General features: G+C 35.4%; 1 protein-coding gene across 4 annotated transcripts in view; it reads left to right on the top strand.

The window, feature by feature from the left end:
• The window catches only part of Prip (prip), a 217104-nt gene that overhangs the window by 158917 nt on the left and 34060 nt on the right, over window positions 1–24127 (top strand). For all 4 annotated transcript variants that reach the window (XM_069839750.1, XM_069839747.1, XM_069839748.1 and 1 more), the window contains exons 3-4: window positions 9491–9634; window positions 18922–19131. In XM_069839750.1, the coding sequence (XP_069695851.1) occupies window positions 9491–9634; window positions 18922–19131 (354 nt within the window). The remainder of the gene's footprint in view (window positions 1–9490; window positions 9635–18921; window positions 19132–24127) is intronic.

Here is a 24127-nt window from a genome sequence, read left to right as displayed (position 1 = left end):
CCAGTTTCGTAGATACGTAACCAAACTATGTTATAATATGTGTAAGTATGGATATTCCTTACTGAAGATGTTAAATGCTATTATAATCGTTAAGTAAGTAATTGTTTTTGGTTCATTTTGTTACGCTTTTTCAACTGGAATGGTTATATAGCGTCTGAGTGAGATGAAGGCTGTAATGCCAAGCGCCAGGGTTCAGCGCCTAAAGTTACCCAGCATTTGATCTTAATGGGATGAGAGAAATCCCGAAAAAAAAAAACCACAACCAGGTAACTTGTTCCAACCAGGATTTTAACCCGGGCCCTCTCGTATCATGGTCAGACATTCAGACACGTTAACAGTTACGCCACAGCGGTGGACAATTAATTCTTTTTTCTTTAATACTTGTTTACTATTCTCTAGAATAAAATTAGAGTCGTAAGAACAGTCTAATAGTAGAATGTTTACAATAATTCCTGTGTATAATTATAATGTGGAACTCGTTAACTGCCAAGAATAAATTAACGTTTAAAATGTTAACTGTGCCAAACTGTGTTGGCAGTGCTGTGGACCACGTGTAGCTTCCCCATTTCCAAGATACCAACACGATTTTAACTAGAAGTTCAGGTCGAAACGTACAAAGTCGTTCCCACTTAATATGCCAGCCAAGCAGTCTCACCTAATGGTAAACAAACAGAACCCATGCTCTACTAAATAAAAGTAGTTAAATTAAAACTCTGGAAGGAAAGTAATTTTTACACGATAGTGCATAAAGTTGCATTTTATCCACTGTTATCAGTGCGGAAAGTGAACCTTTAAAACACAGTAGTGCGTAAAGAAGTAAGTAATCACTTTAATAATAATAATAATAATAATAATAATAATAATAATAATGACTTTATTTAACCTGGCAGAGTTAAGGCCATAAGGCCTTTTCTTACACTCAGCCAGGATTAAAACTTGCTTACATAGTTGAACATACAACTGGATCGGAATTAAGTAATTACATACTGATACGATTTACATAATGGGATCAAAAGAGGTAGTTACATAAAAATTTACCTCATAAAATAAAAATAAACATAGTGGAATATATATTAATGTTGTTAGAATAAAATACGAATCACACAAAAACAGAAACCGATAATTCAATTAAAAATGTACACAGTAAAAATAAAAACAAACACATGGAATACATATTAGTATTAGATTGCAAGTAAGTAGGATTCACTTAATTAAACCAGAAATCGACAATTGAATAAAATGTACACAATAAAAAAGACTAATAAAATAATTAAAAAAAACAACACAGTGGGATACATATTGGTGTTAAGTGATAAATAAACATAATTTACATGATTATATAATAAAAATAAGAAACAAATAAATAAATACAGTGGAATACTTGCATTAAATATTTGCAACGCGTTAGGTCTGGCAAATCATCATAAGATATTTTTCTAATTTACATTTAAAAGAAATTAAATTTCGGCAGCCCTTGACTTCAGGCGACAGAGAATTCCAGTGACAAGAAGTAGCAACAGTGAAAGATGAAGAATAAGGAGATGATGTGTGGAGTGGTATTTCTAGCGTGTTATATTGTGACCGAGTATTTAAGTTATGATAGCGAGAAAGATTATGAAATCGGACAAATAAGTAAGAGGGAGCAGAGGTGTGCAAAATTCGGTATAAGAGAGAAAGGGAATGTAACTTTCCCCTCTCATTTAACCCGAGCCACAATACACATTGCCAAAGAAAATTTAGCAAGAAAGTAATGCATTACATCGTCTTTCATGACTTAAATATTACACGTAATTCAAATAAGTAACAAATTTAGTATTCATATTTACATTATTATCCCTATTATTCTGAGCTACATATGTAGTATTAAATACTTGTATTCTTTCAAGAATCTGAAGTAATTTCACTTTTCATCAGTGTAATAGCCTACGATTCAATGGTTACTTGCTTCTTAACGTTTTCTAATCGCTTTGTTGATTATAACCAGTTTAGACGGCCATGAAATCGTGATCATAAATAAAACAGACTATTCCAAATATACTTACTTCTTAATGGTTGTCATTTTAGACGGTCATGAAATCGTGAGCTCATAACCTCTCCAACTTGAACTTTTTCTTTAATGTAAATTTGTACTATCGTAGAAAAAACATTGTATGCTACACAATCGTAAAGTTATTTTTGTACGAGTTTCACAAATTTTACATTCGTGACAACTCGTGTCAAAAAGAGAACCTTGATGAAGTTACAGCATTAATAACTATTATAAGAATATGGCTGAAACATTTAAAACAAAATCAAATGCTGAAATACTTATAAAATTAAAAAGTGATCAATGTTAACTGATAAGGTATTGAAGTATAAGTCTACACCTGTGGAGTAACAGCTAGCGCGTCTGGCCGTGAAACCAGTTGGCCCGGGTTCGATTCCCGATCGGGGCAAGTTACCTGGTTGAGGTTTTTCCGGGGTTTCCCCTCAACCCAATATGAGCAAATACTAGGAAACTATCGGTGCTGGACCGCGGACTCATTTCACCGGCATAATCACCTTCATTTCATTCAGACGCTAAATAACCTGAGATGTTGTAGAGCGTCGTAAAAGAACTACTAAAAACAAAGAATTATAAACGAAGAGAAGTACAATACAGCCTTTATTGTTTTATCATTACCTGCTAACATACTGAAATATAATTAGTCTATATCTAGTCATGCAAATGTAATAGGATAATTTCAGTCATAAAATATTTATCAATGCTTGACTGCAGTGGTACTTATATAAAACAAGCTTTATGAAGTCATAGATATTGGAATTGCTACCAAAATATTTTTTATGATAGTGCATAAAGTTACATTTTACCCAATGTTATCAGTGCGTAAATTGAACCTTTAACACACTAGTGCGTAAAAAAGTAAATAATCACTTCAGGCACTGCTACTCATCTTACGCACTGCCAAAGATGATGCAATATTCAATGTACAAATTCAGTAAGGAATTAATACATTAACTCGAGCTTTCATGACGTAAATAGTACACGAAACACAAATAAGAAACAAATTTAACATTCATATTTACAGTTTAGCCCGTATTATTTGGAGGCTACAAAATGTGCTACCTTGCCATTACTTGCATTGTTCCAAGTATCTAAAGCAACTTCTCTTTTCATTAGTCTAATAGGCTATGATTCTATGATCACTTATTTCGTTAGGGTTCTCACTTCAGAAATGTAATTCAGGAACGTCCAGAATGCTATGTTAATATCAGTAACTTACTGATAAACATTTCTGGAAAGAACTAGGCTCATTCAAATGAAAACGTTAACATTAAAGCGAGAACGTAAACGTTACAGTAAAGGTAAGCAGCTGAGTCATCATTCACAATGGAAATTTGACGTTACCACAAGGCCATGAAATACAGGTTGATTCATGAGTATTTACCATCATTTACGGAGATTATTTCCGAAGACATTCTGAGCAAAAAAATGTCATATAAACATGAGTCCTATTCTCAATATTTACAGAGTTACGTTTCGTTATTGGAACGTATTGCTGTGAACAACGCGTGATCTTGGTCAGCGAGCAGTCATCAGCCAGCGCGAGCGCTACGGAAATCAAAGATAGCCTTATGCAGGTTACGTAGAGCGACGAGTGTCGTTCACAAGAGTGCGGCCAAGTGTATTGAAGCGGACGGCGACATTTTTTAAAATGTGTTGTAAACTCTCCAAGACTATAAATTAGGATGCATAATTGAACTGCAAATCATTAAGTCCGTGGAAGTGGTGTGATTTGTAATAATTGTTGTGATAAGTGCGTAAGAATAATGTAATTTTCTAGTTAAAATAGAAAAAGATATCTGTACGAAGCAACTAAGGAGTTCACAGCACTTATTTAGCTTCATAATACTTGCCAATACTTCTGAATGGTTCATTCTCTACTTGTATTATTCTTTTACCATCAAACTAAAGAAAAAACGTATTTTACAAACAACTTTAAATTAGTGTAACTCTGAAAATATTGAGAATAAGAACTATGTTTATATGACATTTTTTTCTCAAAATATCTTCAGAAATAAGCTCCGTTAAGGACGGTAAATTCTCGTGAATCACCCTGTATATCCGTATACCTACAGATCAATCATAGAGAAGAATAACATGAAAGTGCAGTCGAATATTTATGTTCGTATAAAATAATTGCAAATGTGAAATATTTGTTTCATGTAGCAGGACATACGGCTGACCATTACAAATTAGTATTTAACCTAGATAATGATTAATATTATAGGTTGGCTATAATGTTGTGATATGATGAAATAGGTCGGCCTGGCTAGGCCTTCTGTGCTCGAGGTTGCGGGTTCGATCCCGGCCTAGATCGCAATGGCATTTAAGTGTGCTTAAATGCTACAGGCTCATGTCAGTAGATTTACCGGCATGTAAAAGAACTCCTCCGGGACAAAATTCCGGCATACCGGCGACGCTGATATCACATCGACAGTTGCGAGCGTCGTTAAATAAATCATAATTTTTTATGATCAAACAAATTAACAAAATACATACATTTTCACTTCGCCTCAATTCACAAACTTTATACTCTTGCCAAAAAGAGAATATTTACGAACTTTTCTCATAGATTCCTAACTCATAGATACCTACTTGAATATAACCTATTTATCAAAATATTAATATGAAAGTAACAAGGTTATCCGAAACATGCAAATTATGATTACATGAAATATTCCTATATTATATAAATTTGTTTGTTATTTTGAATCGTGAAGATTGTTTAACAGAGGTGCATCTATGTAAGTTAAGTACAACTTAACGGGCTAGCACCTTTTATTTTACACTTGACGGGCTACACAACCGTTTCATTTAACATCTCACTCACCGCCTTCTTTTTTCGCTATTCATTTTAATAGTGACAGTTCCTTACAATATCGATCTCGCGAATTTCTACCAATATGTCGTTAGGAATTTCAATGCAATCCATTTCTACAAATTAATCTCAATCCATTAAAGTAAATACTTTTGTTTTATTTTTCTACCATAGTAACTGATTGTGACGTTTTTCTTGTCATAGTAACTGATTAAGACGTTTCCCAATTTGTTATTTTATCTACAAATTCTCAATAATTTCTGTTCCAACAACATGCAAAATACAATTATTATTAATTTATTTTCTCTTAAGATATAAGATTCAAAATACCACAAAACGTTGTACAATACACGACCAGACCGTTATAAGAACTCAACATGCTCACATAGATAACTGAATTCGCTGTCGTTCGTTTAGTTAAATTTCATGCTCGCATGTTAAGTTCTACATAAGTCTTTTTTTTTTTTTTTTTTTTTTTTTTTTTTTTTTTTTTTTTTTTTTTTTTTTCATCTGTACTATCATTTGTGGTTAAATAATTAACATTCCAACAATATGAGACTTGTGGAGAGGATGATGTCCATTAACGTTCCTCAAAGCATCAACAAATCAGTGTCTTTTCCTCTTGAGGCGACAATCAGGTCGTGCAGGGGGCAAGTTCCGAGGAATCTGGTTGATTAAGCTGTTAGAATGTGTTGGCAATGTTGCATATAACCGTGTGTAGGAAGAATGAATTACAGTCTCTAGTTTGGCTATATCTAGATCTGAATGAAGTGTTTCATTTCTCATGTACAGTACGATTATTTAGTCCTGACAGTCGCCGACAATGTGCACCTGGGTCAGGTGAGTCTATGAAATTATGCCAAGGGGTGTTCGGGTTAGTCAGTCGCTTGCATTCAAAGCGATCGGATGTTAGGCCTACACGTGCGGTATAGCAGTGTTTTTCCAGTACAGTTAAGCTGTATTGCATTTCTTTACTGACCGCTCGCTCTTATCTCTACTCCGAAGCTCTCCCCACTACTCCTATTGCTTCCCCTCTTTCGCGTCGCCGAGCTGTCAGGACTAAATAATCGGTCTGTACCATGGTGCTCCAGTGATTATCCTTAGTGCCCGATTTTGGAATGTTTGAATACGCTTGATTTGGCTTATAGAAGCCGATCCCCATAATGAACATCCATAGAGCCAAATAGGTTTAAGAAACATGACATATAGTATATTAATCTTTTGTTGGAAAGGGAAAGACAAGAGCTGGAAAGTGTTGCTTTCAATCGATGAAGTCTGTATCTTAATCTCTGAAGGGTGTAAGTGAGGTGTTTATTCCAGGTCAAACGACTGTCTAGGATGAGTCCTAACAGTCTTGTAATGTAAATAACTATAATGGATACTGTATGTTTTAGATAGTACTATCATATTCAAATATTTATAAATATATATCAATATTTAATACTTAATATCTTAAGTATTTTTCATACATAAAGTAATCGAGCAATCTGCAAAATTTATTGAATAATAAGTTTAATGCTGAACAGTCTGAAGAACGGATATTAAATTTATCTACATGTGAATGTATTAAACTATTTTGTGAAAAAAAAAATGCTTTACTACATATTATGTAAAACTAGCAACACAATCCATAACATTCAGAGTTTTGAAGGGAATGCAATTAAAATTTAATGATGAGATTTTGGGCAAAATCTCATACACGGCAAACCTAAGACTATTGTGCGAGTTGTGACGTCATCGAGAACATTTTAAAATGACATCCTATGCTTTTTTAATATTATCTTCTGAAAGAGCATATTTTTTGTATCGCTATGCAATATTTAATTTGTTATATACAGAAGCACTATAGTAGTTGTTGTTACTATGGTAACAATTTAATTGTTGATATAGTTTGTTAGTCATTGTGTTACGAAAGAAGTTTCATTGCGAAATCAACATAAAACAGCAGAAAATTATAGAGAATTTAAATCTAGTCTACTCGCTGTCGACTGAGAAATTAGTGGCCTATTTATACGATTTCCTTTAAAAAGTGTGCATTCTTCTTGATGTGTAAGTTTTCTGTCACGTGATCTTATCATAATCAGGATCTCAATTTCCTTACTTTCTGTTTAGGACATCTTTTTTATGTTGATTCAATCATTAAAACTGCTTTCATAACACAAAGACTTAAAATAGTGGGTATATTACGATACAAGTGTGGTAAGTGCATTATAACAGAATTGAGAAAAAGTTAGAGAAGACGAGACGAAATCGAGTTTTCTTTATTTCCGAGATTCTGTTACGCACTTAACACATATATTGCATACTATTTTTTAGCCGATCTTATTAAAAAATTAAATGATTATTAATCACTGTTTAATTTAAATAAATAGTTCCTTTTTGAACGCTAACATTTTCATGTGTGATTACCGTTTGTTGTCGATAGGTGTCATTCATTTGTTATTATTCGTATTTGTCGATAGGTTTTATCCATTTGTTATTATTCGACGGCAATTGCAAAAATGTTGTAATAAAATAAATGATAGAAAGTTTAGTTTTGTCTTCAAAGAAGTAGGTAAATGACACATTAATTATACACTGACTATAGAGCAATATAAATAAATAGCATATATAAAATGTTTGTACGTGACACATTAATTATACACCAGTATAAATAAATTGCATACAGATATAGGTTAATGCTTGAATACGTATTTTACTCCATGGATATTTTCGCGTTCAGCCAGGACTCCACGAGTGGTTCTCGGAACAACCACCGGAAATCGTCAAAAATGGTTTTCACGCTTACGTCTTATCTATACTAATTCCTGTTTTCTTATCTCCACTCCAATAAATTAATTTATAAAGAGTACAGGTAGGCCTATACCTAAGACATTTAGTTATTTCCTCATAGCACATAGTGGTGCGCGACACTGTTAGTTCGTTACTTTTAAGTAAATAGAAGTTGATTTGATTTATTTGCTTACCGCACGTGTGTTGTAAGTTTAACTTACAAGGCCTATCTACCAACAACATCGGTAAGGTTGTTAAAAAACACGATCGGCCAAAATAGTATATTTCGATACAAGTGTGGTAAGTGAGATTTACGGGAACGAGGAAAAGTTTGAAAAGACAAGACGAAGTCGAGTATTTTCAATTTCCGAGTTTCTGTAATACACTTAACACACATGTATTGCATACTATTTTCGAACGATCGTCATTTAAATGAAAGAAGATATGAAAATATGTATTTTTCTAAGTAAAGGCTCCATTTGTTTCTACTTACTGCACTAGTGCGGTAAGTAATTATAACTGCAATTATTTCATTTGTTTCTATAGCAACCAGAGATTGTCACCTTACAAAGCATTTAAAAATCATTCGTAAGTAGGGGAAAAACAGGCTACGGCATGACGTCACATTCTTAATCCTAACAGGCCAACATTGAACAAATTTATATATAAATGCACATTTAACATGAGTTTATTATATCAATGGCTTTGTTTTTTTTTTTTTTTTTTTTTTTAAGAACTTTGAAAATGTATTTATATTAGGCGATTATCAAGATGGCCATGACTAGACCATGATAACCATATGACTTCGATTCGTGACGAAGCTTAACACTTAAGCACTCGCGTGGTGGTCAAAGTAATCCCCAAGCAAAAATACGAATTAAAATATAAAATTCATAGTTCCACGTAAACTTTCTTGCTCATATGGGTCATTACTTGCCAGAATATTCTTAAGTAATAATTTGCATGTAATATACACCACAAAAGTAACACTGTAATACTTGTGGACTGATTTGTAACATTAGTAGTCGCGTGGGGGTTAGAGTGACCCCCAATTAGAAAAACAAATTAAAATATGAAATATCCTGGTTCTATGTAAATCGTCTAGCTCATAAGCATCATTACTTGCCATAATCTTCTAGAGTAAGAGATTTCACATATAGAATCACAAAAATAATACTATACTACTTGTGGACTAATTTATGACATTGGTAGTCGCGTGGGGGTCAACAGAACCCCCAGCCTAGAAAATTTAAATTAACGCAACAAATGACAGTGATAAACTGGAAGTTATCATGTAGTCGTATTGCCGACACTCTTTCAGGAAGGTACTGATAAGCTGGACAATGGAGGCAAAAGCCTAAAAATAATACAAACCAGCATATAACACTGGGGATCAACGTGACCCCCACGCGACTGCTTAAATGCTAAGGGATGATCGTCCAAAAATATAATAATTTTAAATTGTTACCATAGTTACCATAACCACAACTACAGTACTTCTGTATAATACAAGATATATTGCATCACGAAACAAAAAATAATATGCTCTTTTAGATGATATTAAAAGAAACTATATGATGTCATTCCAAAATGTTTTGATGACGTCATAAGTCGCACAACAATATTCACTCAATGCATTTTGTTTCCTTAAATATATTCCTTCCTCAATACAAGGTTGGACTATCTTAATATTTTTTAATATTAAATTTAGTACAGTATGTTGATAAATGTATACTTTCCGTGAAGTTAATATTACGCTTCACAGTGAAATATAAATAAAGCAGTCTTTAATACGAAGCTCCTCTCATTCATATCATAGTATGCCAAAAAGTAATGTAGGTTATATTTTCTTACAGTCTATAGGTCACGTGAGTGGAGCACATGTGAATCCTGCAGTGACGTGCGCCATGCTCGTAACCGGCAGAATAACCATTCTCAAGGCATTTTTCTACATCGTAGTTCAGTGTCTGGGAGCGCTCGCCGGTACTGGAATTCTCAAGGTAAGAACTTAGTGTTAAATTTGTATTGCTTTATAAAGTCATTAGTTTGGTCCGTAGGTTTTAAGTTGTTACTTTTCCTTTGTCCGTGCAATGCAGAGTTCACGGCGTAGGCTAAGGTTCCCTGACATATTGGAAAAAAAAATACGGGACACTCATCAGTTATCACTGAGTAAGTTTAGTATGCACACCCATAAAATATGCCAATCTTTCAATGTGTGTGTGTAGTAAAGTTGTTAGGGAGCAATATTTGCGTTAAGTTTAGGCTTCTTTATATAAGTTGCTTTTAAATTATTTTCACTAAGTTATTACAGAAATAGCTACAAAATACACTAAGTTACTCACGGGACAATATTCTTATAAATCAATCCATCTTGGCCTTGCAATACTTTTCTAAAGAATGAATTTCACTTAACAATTGTTTGAGTGAATGACGATATACGTGAAGCCACGGATGAACGAAAATTAACATTACTGACATTACTTGACTTCAGTAAGGCATTTGATACAGTTGACACGGACCTTCCATTATGTAAATTAAGACTTCTGAATCTTTCTGAAAGTTCTTTTACTTGGTTTGAATCCTACCTTCGCGAACGTCAACAATGTGTCATTGTATGCGATTATTCTTCAAAATGGTGTGTCGTGAAATCTGGAATTCAACAAGGATCAGTTTTCGGACCTTTACTCTTCATGATCTATATTAATGACGTGACTAATATGATAAAACACTGCAGATACCATATGTATGCTGACGACTTGCAAATTTATTTGCATTTCCACCCTGACGAGACTAGTGACGCAGTAAACAAAATAAACGAAGACTTGGGCACATAAATTTGGATTAAGGTTAAATCCAGAGAAATCGCAAGCAATCGTAATGGGACATAATCGTCTACGAAGCACTCTTGATAGTAGTACTATACCACATATAATATTGAATGGGATTATTGTTAAATATAGTGAAACAGTTAAAAATCTTGGCATTTTTATGGATAGCGATCTAAATTGGAAAACTCAAGTAACACACATTTGCAAAAAAAATATTTTCTCAACTTCACTCCTTGTTCCACTTAGTCTAAAAAAAATCTTATTCAGACGCTTGTAATGCCCCATTTTGATTATTGCGATTCCTTACTAACTAATGTAAGTTCACTCTTAGCTGAGAGACTACAACGTGTTCATAATGTGTGCATACGATTCATCTGCAATACTCGTAAATATGACCATATAACACCTTCCCTCCAGTTAGTTTCATGGGTGCGTCTGAAAGAACGAAGAACAATACATTCACTGTCTCTTCTGTTTAGAATCATGCATACTTCTACTCCGAATTATCTGTTATCGCGCTTTCAATTTCTTTCAACTCTTCGAAACAGACATCAAGCACTTCTTTCTATCACTCATCATAGAACGTCTTTATACTCATCTTCCTATACTGTACAAATACCTAGCCTCTGGAATTCGTTACCTAATGACGTCAGGGACTGCCGGACTTTATCACAATTCAAAATTAAATTGGAAAATTTTCTCTTAGTTAATGTTTTTAGGTATTGCTAGAAGTATTGATTTGTGTTTTTTTTCTTTTTCTTTTTTTAATCTACATTAAAATTGCAAGTTTCTTGTTTATGTTAGTTAATTAGTTAGGATACAATTAATTATGATACTTAATCACTCATTTAAAGTCTGTGTGACTGCATCCTGTGTATATTTTTGTGTGGCTTTACTTTGTTTATAGTGTTTTTTCTCTCTATATGTTTTGTGTAGCCTGATGGCCTTAACTACACCAGAATAAATAAATAAATATATAGATAAATAAATAAATAAGTAAATAAATAAATAAATATTTTGAAGAATCATGTCATGAAAAGCAACACAGTCCTCACTGAAGAAAGATTTTACAACAAGCATTGGTTTTACTGTTTTTAGAGAGAATTTATTTTTCTCATCAGTCCATAGAGCGTTCATGCGAGAAAATAATCTTTCGACACACGCATTTGTTCCAGGGATACACATAATGAACTCCACAACTCTCTTCAAATTTGAGAGTTCTCCTTCAGTACTTTTAAAAAGATCCACCCAGACTACATCTAAACGTTTGGTGTTGCCATCACTCGCCTTGAGAAATTAATAACTCATAATAAGGCAGTAATAGATATTCTGGGTGAACCAGCCAGGGCTAGATTCCTAACCGCACTCACAGCGGCTGATTCATATGTAACAACGCTATCATATGCGGAGGATTCGTTCAGCGCTTTTGCGGTTAATAGGCCTATTGCGTAATGATGTACTTACCGAATTCAAAATTCATGTTCAAAATTACGTCCTTGTGATATCTGGCAAGCTGCACGTCTCCTGAAGACATGTCCAGCAACTCGCCGCAGTTCGTTCTCCGAAATGGCTCAAATTTGTCATGTAGCGGTTGTTCGTGAAAACTATGTTGATTTTCACTGTCCCAGTAACTATTGTTTTGAGTGTTCACGTAACCACTGAGGTGGAACTATGCTTCCACACTATAAAAAATTAAGGTGGGGTCAATTAGTTCATCATACACTGACTGTTGAAAGCACATGCAAAAACCTAAGTCCGCTCTGATAATCGGGTTCCGTTAACCTCTGAACTACACGAATTTTGTAAGGTTTTGATTTTAATTGTTTCATACCTTTTATCACTGAAGACTGTAACACTCCTACCTGCTGAGCTACACGGCGAGATGTCGTAGGACTTCTCTTTAGTCGGTGGCCAATTTCATCTAACATCTCCTCAGTGAGAACACGCTTCACACGTGTTCGTTTCTTATCAATACTTATCCAGTTGTACGAAATTTCTTCACTAATTGTAAATCATTGCTATAGAAGACTCTGGCGAATCACGGTATGACTGACGGAAGTTTGTTACAACTTTTCTTCAAGATTCGTATTTCACAAAGTTGTTGTAAATAAACACTCGTTGTTCAAGGCTATATTTCATAATGGACACACTACTGCACTCTAAATGTACGGTATACAGTTGCACATCACAGGTCTGATAACTGCGATGGTGCAGCAGTTACTATGCTTACGACTTTCCGCTGATCCTGGCTGACTCACTCTCTATACTACCAGACTACTGCGTTAAATTTGAAGAAGCTGAAGTTTGTTTGAACCTTTCCAATGTTACGAAAATAAGTTACAATGAACACTTATTAACAGGAAGCAGATTTTTATGTGCAAAAAATTGTAAGTATATTTATTATTTATGTGATAAAAATACTAAAATATTTATTGTAATGAAATAAAAAATATTTTGTTTAAATATGGCAAAACTGGCCTACTTAGTTTCACCGAATTTACCTCTCAAATTCTCATATGACATAATGTAGTTTTCACTTTTCACAGACCACAGAAATCTGATTTTTTTCTTTAGCAAACTAAACACACAAGCTTCATCTACAAATTCAGTAAAGAAACTACAACAGTGCAGCGGTCAAAGCAACAGACTACTGGCCCCTACTGTAATCGGGTTACAAAATTTTAGAAAGAGAAGTTACTCTCTCACTTGCACAGAGTGTATCCATGGCTAAGGGATAAGGGGTGCGAATCGTGAAAAATATGCATTTCATGTGTTAGGAAGACGAGATGACAACAAGGAAAACCATAAAACTTAATAAGGGTTTCGCATTGTGTTTTAACTTTCAATAAGGGTAGATCAGGTCACTATCCTCATATCTCCATCTCTTTTTTTAAGTATTTGTGCAAAGATTTGTTCTATGCTACCTGCCAGCTTCTTTGTGGTTTCAAAATAACGGTATTATCACAGTCTACTCTATACAATCACGAACCTTGAGTTTAGAGGGTGCTAGAAACAATAGACTGTGACGGTACTATTTTGCATTGCCTGTAATGAGGAGATATTAGCGACCCTAGTGGTGAGCAACTATCTAATGTTTGCATATTTACTACGTATTGACCTTCGCGACTGTATATACTAGACTGTGGTATTATTGTGCTTTGAAGTACCTAAACAATTTCTGAGAAACTAATATTGTCGGACTTTTTAGTCTGTTTGCATGAACAAAATAATTAATAACAAGTACAACTGATTAATTTTAATCGGCTCGTTTATTCCATAAGAATATTTTGATCGATTAATCTTACAACAGAAATTGATCGATTAATCGAACAGATTGATAGAGGTAATTATTTCAATGAAAGACGGGGAGCAAGTCGTACACTTAAAGATGAAAAGAGAGATTACTAACTGAATGAGATAGAGACAAATATTAGGAATAAAAGCATTAGAGATTTATATAAGGGCATAAAGGAATTTAAGAAAGGATATTAGGAAAGGGTAAACGTGATCAAGGATGAGAATGGTGGCTTCCTTGCAGACTCTCATTTCTGAACAGATGGAAAAACTATTTTGAGCAAATACTGAATGTACATATGGCAAAGCGAAATGATTAGGACGAAATTCAAATACAAACTGCTGAGCCATTTATACTCGAACCCACACTTTCTGAAGTCGAAATTGCGATAGAATAGCTGAAAAAGTAAAAGTCTCCAGGTGTTGATCAAATTCCAGCGGAATTAATACAAGCGCATTATCTAGCGAAATTTATAAGCTTGTACTTGCTATTTGGGAAATGGAAGTTGTACCAGAACCATGAAATTAGTTCATAATTTTATTGTACCTATCTTTAAGAAAGGGGAAAAGACAAACTATAGTAACTTTCGAGGAATATCCCTTTTATTGACGTACAAAATTTTGTCCAATATTGTATTGAGAAGATTAACTCCATATTATGCAGATGAAATTATTGAGGATCATCAATGTGGTTTTAGACGTATTAGGTAGACTATTGATACGATCTTTTGTATTCGACAGATATTGGAGAAAAAAATGGGAGTATAAAGGCATAGTATATCAGTTATTCGTAGATTTGAAAAAGGCTCGGTTAAGAGAGAAGTTTTATATAATATTCTTATTGAATTTTATATTTCCAAGAAACCAGTTTTATTAAATTAAAATGTGCTTCAGTCAAACAAATAGCAGAGTCCGTGTAGGCCAGTTTCTGTCGGATGCTTTTCCTATTCACTGCGGGCTAAAACAAGGAGATGCACTATCACCTTTACTTTTTAACTTTGCTCTAGAGAGAATATATCATTAGGAACGTCCAGGATAACACAGAGGGTTTGGAGTTGAACGGGTTAAATCAGCTGCTTGTTTATGCGGATAACGTGAATATGTTAGGATAAAATCCACAAACTATTAGGGAAATCACGGGAATTTTAAGTGAAGCAAGGAAGGAAATATGTTTTTGAAAGTAAATCCTGAAAAAGCAATAGACATTGTTGCTTGCTGCAGCGTAACAATTCTTTCCAAAACATTGCCGATTTCCTTTGTTCTTTCTTCATTCCTCAGCTCTTTCTCCTTTATGAAAAGCGACTCTTGGCTGTTTTATTAACATTTTTTACATTCTTTCTAGGCAAGTTTATATGCATTTCTTAAATATACTTAATATATTATCATTAGGAATTTGATGCAGTATGTATGTATGATTATTATTATTATTATTATTATTATTATTATTATTATTATTATTATTATTATTATTAGAAAAACGTTTTGTCGCACAGATACTCTTAAGTCCCAGAAAGGAGGCAGTGTGTATGATCAGAAGACGAGTGATCTGGTTCACAAGAGTACGACTAGTTGAGGTAATAAAATTAATTTTGTTTCGTTGTATGTCTGATCATGAGCACTACCTCCTTTCTGGGACTTAAGAGTATATACGTGGTGTGTCTAAAAAGTTCGGTGAATGATTTCATATCTGAACGGCAACTTGGCGCATGTGCTTGCGCATGCTCATGGTTCTTCAGAGACTTGGGGAGAATCGATACACAGCATGCAATGCATGTGACTGGCAGTGTAAACAGACTGCGACCAGTTGAACGTAGTCAGTGTGAGAGGAAGTGTCACAGCGCAATGGAGCAACGTGTAAACATCAAGTTCAGCTACAAATTGGGTAAGACTGCAACGGAGACACATGGAATGTTGGTGCAGCTGTACGGGAGGGAAGCCGTGAGCAGAAAATGTGTTTACAAATGGTTTAAACGCTTCCGTGAAGGGAAGGAAACAATTGAGGATGAGCCACGTTCAGGTCGGCCATCGGCAAGGAGAACCCCAGAAATGACCGAGAAAGTGCGACAAATGCTGGCACAAGATCGGCGACTGACTCTAAGATCGATTGCGGAGGAATTGGACATTAGCAAGGACACGGTGCACACCATCGTCCGCGATGATTTGGGTAAGCGGAAGATCTGCTCCCGATTTGTGCCGCACAAGCTCACAGACGAGCAGAAAGCAAAACGGATGGAAACTTCTGGTGATTTCATTTCCATGTGTGACCAGGATCCATTGCTTCTGAAAACCATCGTCATGGGAGATGAGACCTGGTGCTACCATTTCGATCCGGAATCAAAACGGCAATCGATGTCATGGTATTCACCGACTTCCCCGCGACCAAAAAAAAAAAGCCGTATGCAAAAATCCAAGGTGAAAACACTGTTGATCGCCGTCTTCGACAACAACGGTATCATCCAGAAGGAATTTGTTCCTGCAGGTCAAACCATTAATGCTGCATTTTACCAGTCCGTTTTGAACCGATTGTAGTAGTAGTATTTAGTAGTAGTATTTATTTATTTAACCTGGTAGAGATAAGGCCGTCAGGCCTTCTCTGCCCCTCTACCAGGAGATTCCAACTACAATATCAACAATAAAATTACAATTAGTATTAAATTTACATTTACAATTACAAATAATATTACAGTTAGTATTAAATTTACAATTACAATAAAATCAAAGTACGAAAAGATTACCTGAATAATTAAAACTAGATAATTTATCATAGAGAAACAAAGAATATTTTATATTTACTGAATTACAAATTAAATCTAGAATAACAAAATTGCATAGTGATGAAATTACTGAATATTGAAATATTTTGTGATAGATTAAAGAAACTATTTACAAGTAATCAATTACTGACCAAGTGCCTAGTAAGTTTTCGTTTGAATTCAATTTTATTTCGACAGTCCCTGATGCTAGCAGGTAGCGAATTCCAGAGTCTTGGCAGGGCTATTGTGAAAGAAGATGAGTATGAGGAGGTGCGACAGCGTACCCGGCGGGTTCGGCCTGAGTTGCACAGGACTGGCAAATGGATGCTGCTCCATGACAATGACCCTCCGTACTCCCCTGATCTGGCTCCTGCGGACTTCTTCCTGTTTCCCCGCTTGAAGGCGGCCATGAAAAGTGAAAGTTTTGCAGATGTGAATGCCATCAAAGATCGTGTGACAGCCGTTCTGCGATCGATTCCACAGGAGGCTTTTGCTGATAGTTTCCAGAAGCTGTACGAACGTTGTCAAAAGTGTGTTGTAGCGGGTGGCGACTGTTTTGAAGGGCAATAAAGAAAATTTGTTTGTATCTTTGTTTTTTTTTTTTGCTTTCTGATACCATTCACCGAACTTTTCCAATTCCTGGCTCAGAAGATAACTGTTCTTGAACATCCTCCGTACTCCCCTGATCTGGATCCTGCGGACTTTTTCCTGTTTCCCCGCTTGAAGGCGGCGAGATCAGAGGAGTACGGAGGGTGTTCAAGAACAGTTACCATCTTCTGAGCCAGGAATTGGCGCACACGGATCGCACAGTGTGCAGGGGCATTGTCATGGAGCAGCATCCATTTTACAGTCTTGTGCAACTCTGGCCGAACCCGCCGGGTACGCTGTAGCAATCGGTTCAAAACGGACTGGTAAAACTCAGCATTAATGGTTTGACCTGCAGGAACAAATTCCTTCTGGATGATACCGTTGTTGTCGAAGACGGCGATCAACAGTGTTTTCACCTTGGATTTTTGCAGACGGCTTTTTTTTTTTGGTCGCGGGGAAGTCTGTGAACACCATGACATCGATTGCCGTTTTGATTCCGGATCGAAATGGTAGCACCAGGTCTCATCTCCCATGACGATGGTTTTCAGAAGCAATGGATCCTGGTCACACATGGAAATGAAATCACCAGAAGTTTCCATCCGTTTTGCTTTCTGCTCGTCTGTGAGCTTGTGCGGCACAAATCGGGAGCAGATCTTCCGCTTACCCAAATCATCGCGGACGATGGTGTGCACCGTGTCCTTGCTAATGTCCAATTCCTCCGCAATCAATTTTAGAGTCAGTCGCCGATCTTGTGCCAGCATTTGTTGCACTTTCTCGATCATTTCTGGGGTTCTGCTTGCCGATGGCCGACCTGAACGTGGCTCATCCTCAATTGTTTCCTTCCCTTCACGGAAGCGTTTAAACCATTTGTAAACACATTTTCTGCTCACGGCTTCCCTCCCGTACAGCTGCACCAACATTCCATGTGTCTCCGTTGCAGTCTTACCCAATTTGTAGCTGAACTTGATGTTGCTCCATTGCGCTGTGACACTTCCTCTCACTCTGACTACGTTCAACTGGTCGCAGTCTGTTTACACTGCCAGCCACATGCATTGCATGCTGTGTATCGATTCTCCCCAAGTCTCTGAAGAACCATGCGCATGTGCAAGCACGTGCACCAAGTTGCAGTTCAGATATGAAATCATTCACCGAACTTTTTAGACACACCACGTATGCGACAAAACTTTTTTTAAGACTGTACGTCAATTTACATGGTAAAGGAATTTAATTTCTGCAGTTTGCATTTTCTGCAGTCTCATTTACAAATAGTTCAGTTCTCACTTCCATGTGTGTCATTCTGACCACTACTTCATAAAACATTAAATACTTTGTTTCATTTGTGTCCCGCTCTGTGGCGTCGTGATCTAAGGCATCCTGCCTAGGACTCGAGTTAAAGTATGCGCGCTGGTTCGATTCCTCTCGGGGGGAGAAATTTTCTCATGAAATTTCGGCCAGTGTATGGGACCAATGCTTACCAGCATCGTGATGTACTTGAGGAGCTACGATAAGTAGCGAAATCCTGTTGTGAAAGCCAGCTGTAACGGCTGAGGGAGCTCATCGTGCTAACTACACGATACCTCCATTCTGGTTGGATGATCGTCCACCTCTGCTTCGGCATGTGGACGTGAGGTCAGCAGCCGGCTGGTCGGTCATGGTCCTTCGTGGGCTGTCGTGCCTCGAATTATTATTATTATTATTATTATTATTATTATTATTATTATTATTATTATTTAGTTTCATTTGTAATATTTTATTGAATAGTACCGTATGTAATGTTGCCGCTGTACATTTCTTAACTGTAAAAATATTTATCGTTTGTTGCAGGCTCTTACACCTTTGGAGAAACAAGCATTACTGGGTGCAACTTTACCTAATAAAGTATTGACGTCTGTCCAAGGATTTGGAATTGAATATTTTCTAGGATTTGCTCTTATACTTGTGGTATTTGGAGTCTGTGATCCTAACCGTCCTGAATCCAAAGCAGTAGCCCCTCTTGTCATTGGTCTTACAGTTTCTATGGGCCACCTTGCTGCTGTAAGTATAACGGCGTTTTTATGTACCGGTACCTAACACTGATGGATTTATATAATCAACTCGATTATATATTTTGGCGTAGACATATTATATGTTACATAATATATCGTATATCATATTATTATGTATTCTAGCATTAATTAGTATTTCTGCATTTGCAGACTTGTGCGTTTGTGGCAGCCATTCCTAACATATGCACAGTGAAAATGAAATCTGTATTAAACTATGCAATTATTTCTGCTGTGCCATTAATATTCCACTTGTTTTGGATTTCCACATTTCTTCTATGGTCAAATAATGTGACCTTCTCGTGGTCGAAACAGTTTAGAGTCTGCTGCACCTATTTGTTATCAGTAGAACCCGGATACTTGGCAAAATGCCTTTTTTTACTGGGTGGAAATAAATCATTTTTTATAGATATAAATGTGATTTGGGGTAAATCAAAATGATAGGGCCAATATTTATTTTTTCTATTTTGCCTTTTTAAGGTTTTTCTTACTAATTCAATAATAAATGCCTATCTTTGTCATATTAAAGCAATATTTCTTGTTTATTTGCAACTTTCTAATTAATTGTAATATAATGTGTATGAAATTTAAATATATGAAACAATGACTCACTTTACTAATAATAGTAAATAAAAATACCGTAATTTATTTCGGTGCTTAATCTGCTAATAATCGTGCTTTAATACTATTGGTGGTGAATAATGATCGACAATCCACAGTTACAAATGTAATGTCATGTCTTCACGATACCAACAATCAGCTTTATAATTTTGAATATTAAGGCCGTTCTCATAGAAGTTGTCACGTTGCATTTTAAATTGTTTGCATTCATATTTTCAAATCTTACTGTTACAATTTTGTGCTACAAGTGTTCATTATTGTAGAAGAAAGAAATTTGGTGAGGAACAATCGGTTATTGTCGGGTGACAGAAAGTATAAAATCCGTTAGCTAGAATGCCTAAATTTAGTAAACCACTGCAAAGTAAACTTCATGCTTACGTTAGTGAATTTGGTGTTCATGTGTTTTCAACCGATGGAACAGCTTTGTTATGTAAGATTTGCAAAAAGATAGTTAATCACGGAAAAAAAAGTATTTTATAAGTCAACATGTGTCATATGTGAGTTATGTTGATATAATTTAAATTTATTGCTAAAATATATTATGCCTTTTTAAAATTTATAATGCCTTTTTCAAAATTTATTGTATCTTTTTTTACGTTTTATTGCCTTTTTTGCCTGCCTATTTTAACTGTTATAAATGCCTAAACATCTGGGCTTTAGTTATCATTATTTGTGAAGTCCAAATTTTTGTGACGTAGAGCAACAGAGAATTATGTTTTATGAATTGTTCTACCTATCCCTCTCCTTGTTTTAATAAAGTCAAACTTAAAAATCGTTACTATAATTGAGGCCATAAGCGAAAAAGTTGCATAATTTTAGTTCTAAATTAATCCCATAAAATTATAGATATATTAATTTGTCCTACAGAATTTATCCGTAATATTGACACTTGCCATTTTAGGAGAAAAATTCGCTCCGGCACCGGGGATCGAACCCGGGTCCTTGGTTCTACGTACCAAGCGCTGTGACCACTGAGCTACGCCGAATTCAATCCACAGCACCAGATCGAACCTTCCTCCTTCGATGTTTCCCTTTGTGGCCTGACTCCAAGTTAGGCTGAGTGCAATCCTAATATAATGGCAGTTGACATTGGATACACGTCAACATATAGGCCTATATGCCTAACTTGGAGTCGGGCCACAAAGGGAAACATGGAAGGAGGAAGGTTCGATCCGGTGCTGTGGATTGAATTCGGCGTAGCTCAGTGGTCAGAGCACTTGGTATGTAGAATCAAAGACCCGGGTTCGACCCCCGGTGCCGGAGCGAATTTTTTTCCTAAAATGTTAATCCAATAATGTTGAAATTGTTAATTGTTCAATCCATATCTTCTTTCGTATTCCAACAATCTTAAATTCATTCCATTTAGGATTAAGAGACACCGGCGTAGCTCAGACAGTAGCGCCTTTGCCTGCTGATACGGAGTTGCTCTCGAGCGTGGGTTCGATTCCCGCTTGGGCTGATTACCTGGTTGGATATTTTCAGAGGTTCTCTCAACCATAAGGCGAATGTCGGGTAGTCTATGCGAATTCTCTGCCTTATCTCGCCAAATACCATCTCGTTATTAGGATTACTAATTCTACCGACGCTAAATAACCCAGTAGTTTAGTTGATACAGCGTCATTAAATAGCTAAGTAAAACAAATTTAGAATTAAGATCTTGAGTAATTCTTTAAACGTAAGTTTAATTCTTCATTAGGTTACGTCCATTTTCGGTTTTCCCCTTCAAAATTCTCCAATTGTTCCTTCAATGGTAAGGCGAAAATGCGAGTGAGACAAGTGACCAACAGGCTTAGAATCCACATAGACTACATTTTTTCTCAGCCCAAATTTCTCTTGCCAAGAACGCATTTTTACATAGGCCTACTTTTTAATGTTTCTCCTCCCATTTCCCCATTGACATTGGCTTAGGCACTTGACTTGGAGTTCAGTTGTTCCTATATTCCGTTATTTAGTATAATTATTAGTTTTATTCTAATACTTGGGATGTACTATAAGCAGTAACATGAGCTACAGTCAGGAAGTCAAAAGGAGGATAGCAATGGCAAAGGAAGCTTTTAATAGAAAAAGGAGTATCTTCTGCGACCTCTGGAAAAAGAATAAAGGATGAGACTAGTGAAGTGCTTTGTATGGGGTATGGCATTTTATGGGGCAGAAACATGGACATTACGACGAAATGAAGAGAAACGAATAGAAGCATTGGAAATGTGGGTATGGAGAAGAATGGAGCATGTGAAGTGGTCAGACAGAATGAGAAGTGAAGCTATGTTGGAAAGAGTGGATGAAGAAAGAATGATGCTGAAACTGATCAGAAAGAGAAAAAGGAACTGGTTGGGTCACTGGCTGAGAAGAAAGTGCCTATTGAAGGATGCACTGGAAGGAATGGTGAACGGAAGAAGAGTTCAGAGCAGAAGAAGTTATCAGATGATAGACGACATTAAGATATATGGACCATATGCAGAGAATAAGAGGAATGCAGAAAATAGAAAAGATTGGAGAATGCTGAGTTTGCAGTGAAAGACCTGCTCATGGGCAGAACACGTATGTCTGTATGTATGTATGTATATTGAGTATCATACAGTCAGTGAACACAAATTTGTGCAATTGACAAGTCAAGTAATACATATAAAATAAACAACAGAGACATAAAAAATAATAAAATTGCATCAGAAACACTCAACAATATTAACATTAAAAAACTCATTAATATCATAAAAGGGTTTGCTGATTAACCAACCAGAGACAAATCTGTTAAAAGACTTCCTTTCCAGATTGAAAACATGTGTCGAAAATTTATTTGCAATTTTTAAAGACATAATAAAATATAGGATGTATGTATGTATGTGTTGTTATGTCTGATTTAATTTAAGCCAATCGGCTTGACTATCACTTCCCACACTGGTAATTCTGGTTGGAATTGCAGTAGGTCCAAGTGTAATTTGTGGTGGACCAAGATTGTACTCTGCAGTAGATTTTAGGTACCATCTTTTCCCTGCCCGTGTTCTACTATTACTTTAATCATGCGGTGATATGTATTTCGCTTACATCGTATGCCGAGGGGAACACCTACATCAGCAAAAAAGAATTACACCTTTGACGCGTCACTCAGAAAGGAGGACGCTTGGGTGAATAATTCAGGCAAAGACCCGCCATTGGATAAAAAAAAATATTTTCTTCTGTTATCCAAAGTACTGTTCATTTACTATTTCTTATAAATTTCACTTTTCCTCGTTCATCTTTTCAGAATTTAGATAATGATAATGGTAACACACAACAGTACTTAGGCTACATTTCTATAAATAGAATTCTTGTATATTCTGCAAAACATTTAAGCAATCTAATTAATGTTTAAAATATTATTATTAGGATACATATCACGCGTAATATTGAAAATAAAATTGAGAATTCTATTTAATATAGAAACAAAATCCTTTTGCTCTAATTGCATAATCTTAATAGTATAGCTTCAGATGTAAATAAATATACATTATATACTGGTACATGTATCTATACAGTATGATATAATTTACATTGAATATTCCATTTGTATTAACTTCAGCAATTTCATATACTATAGGCCTATTACATAATTATCAGACAAAAAGAAACTCATAAGTAGACTAGACCTATTAAAATGAAAAACTTGGACAGACAGGTGGAATAGCGATGCAGCAGGTCTGAGAGAGCTTAATGTACTGTTGTTTATTACGATAATAATATATTAAATTCACTGTCGGTATGAAATAGGACGAGATTGCTGTTGCTTAAATGAATGAGACTATGACTATTTCATAAACTACCTAGTTTTTAAATAAACACCCACTTTTAGTTGTGTACAATTCTTCTATTAAAGCAATGATTGCCGTGCATTTTTGTAATGGTTCATGAGTATTGTACTGATTTTCTTCATACAGTAAAAATTGTGCTTTTCTCTGCTAGTGACATGTTTAGTATACCGACAATTCATACCGGTAAATTCGTATAACGACAATTCTTTTCAAAAAACATTTCTATTCCACTACAATTTGCCCGAAGGACCATGGCAATGCATCTCGTCACAATATCATTTATACCAAGAAGGCAGAAATTATTTGGAAAAAAACTTGAAATCATCCCGCAACAAATTTTCGCCATTGCTTAACAAGTCATGAATTTAGAAGTTCTTTTGAAATAATTTCAAATTATTGTACAAAAATTTTTGGCCGTTTCATAACAGTCATGAATTTAGAAGACTAAATAATTTTGAAATGATTTCAAATTATTGCACAACAATTTTTTTTTTTGCGGTTGCTTAACAACAGTAGTGAATTTAGAACAAGACTGAAATCGTTTGTAAGATAAGGCAGAAATACGAAATAAAAATTTAGGTA

Source organism: Periplaneta americana, chromosome 11, assembly GCF_040183065.1.
Source record: "Periplaneta americana isolate PAMFEO1 chromosome 11, P.americana_PAMFEO1_priV1, whole genome shotgun sequence".
NCBI lineage: Eukaryota > Metazoa > Arthropoda > Insecta > Blattodea > Blattidae > Periplaneta > Periplaneta americana.
The sequence above is the reverse complement of the archived record's forward strand: the minus strand, read 5'-3'. Positions and strand labels throughout refer to the sequence as shown.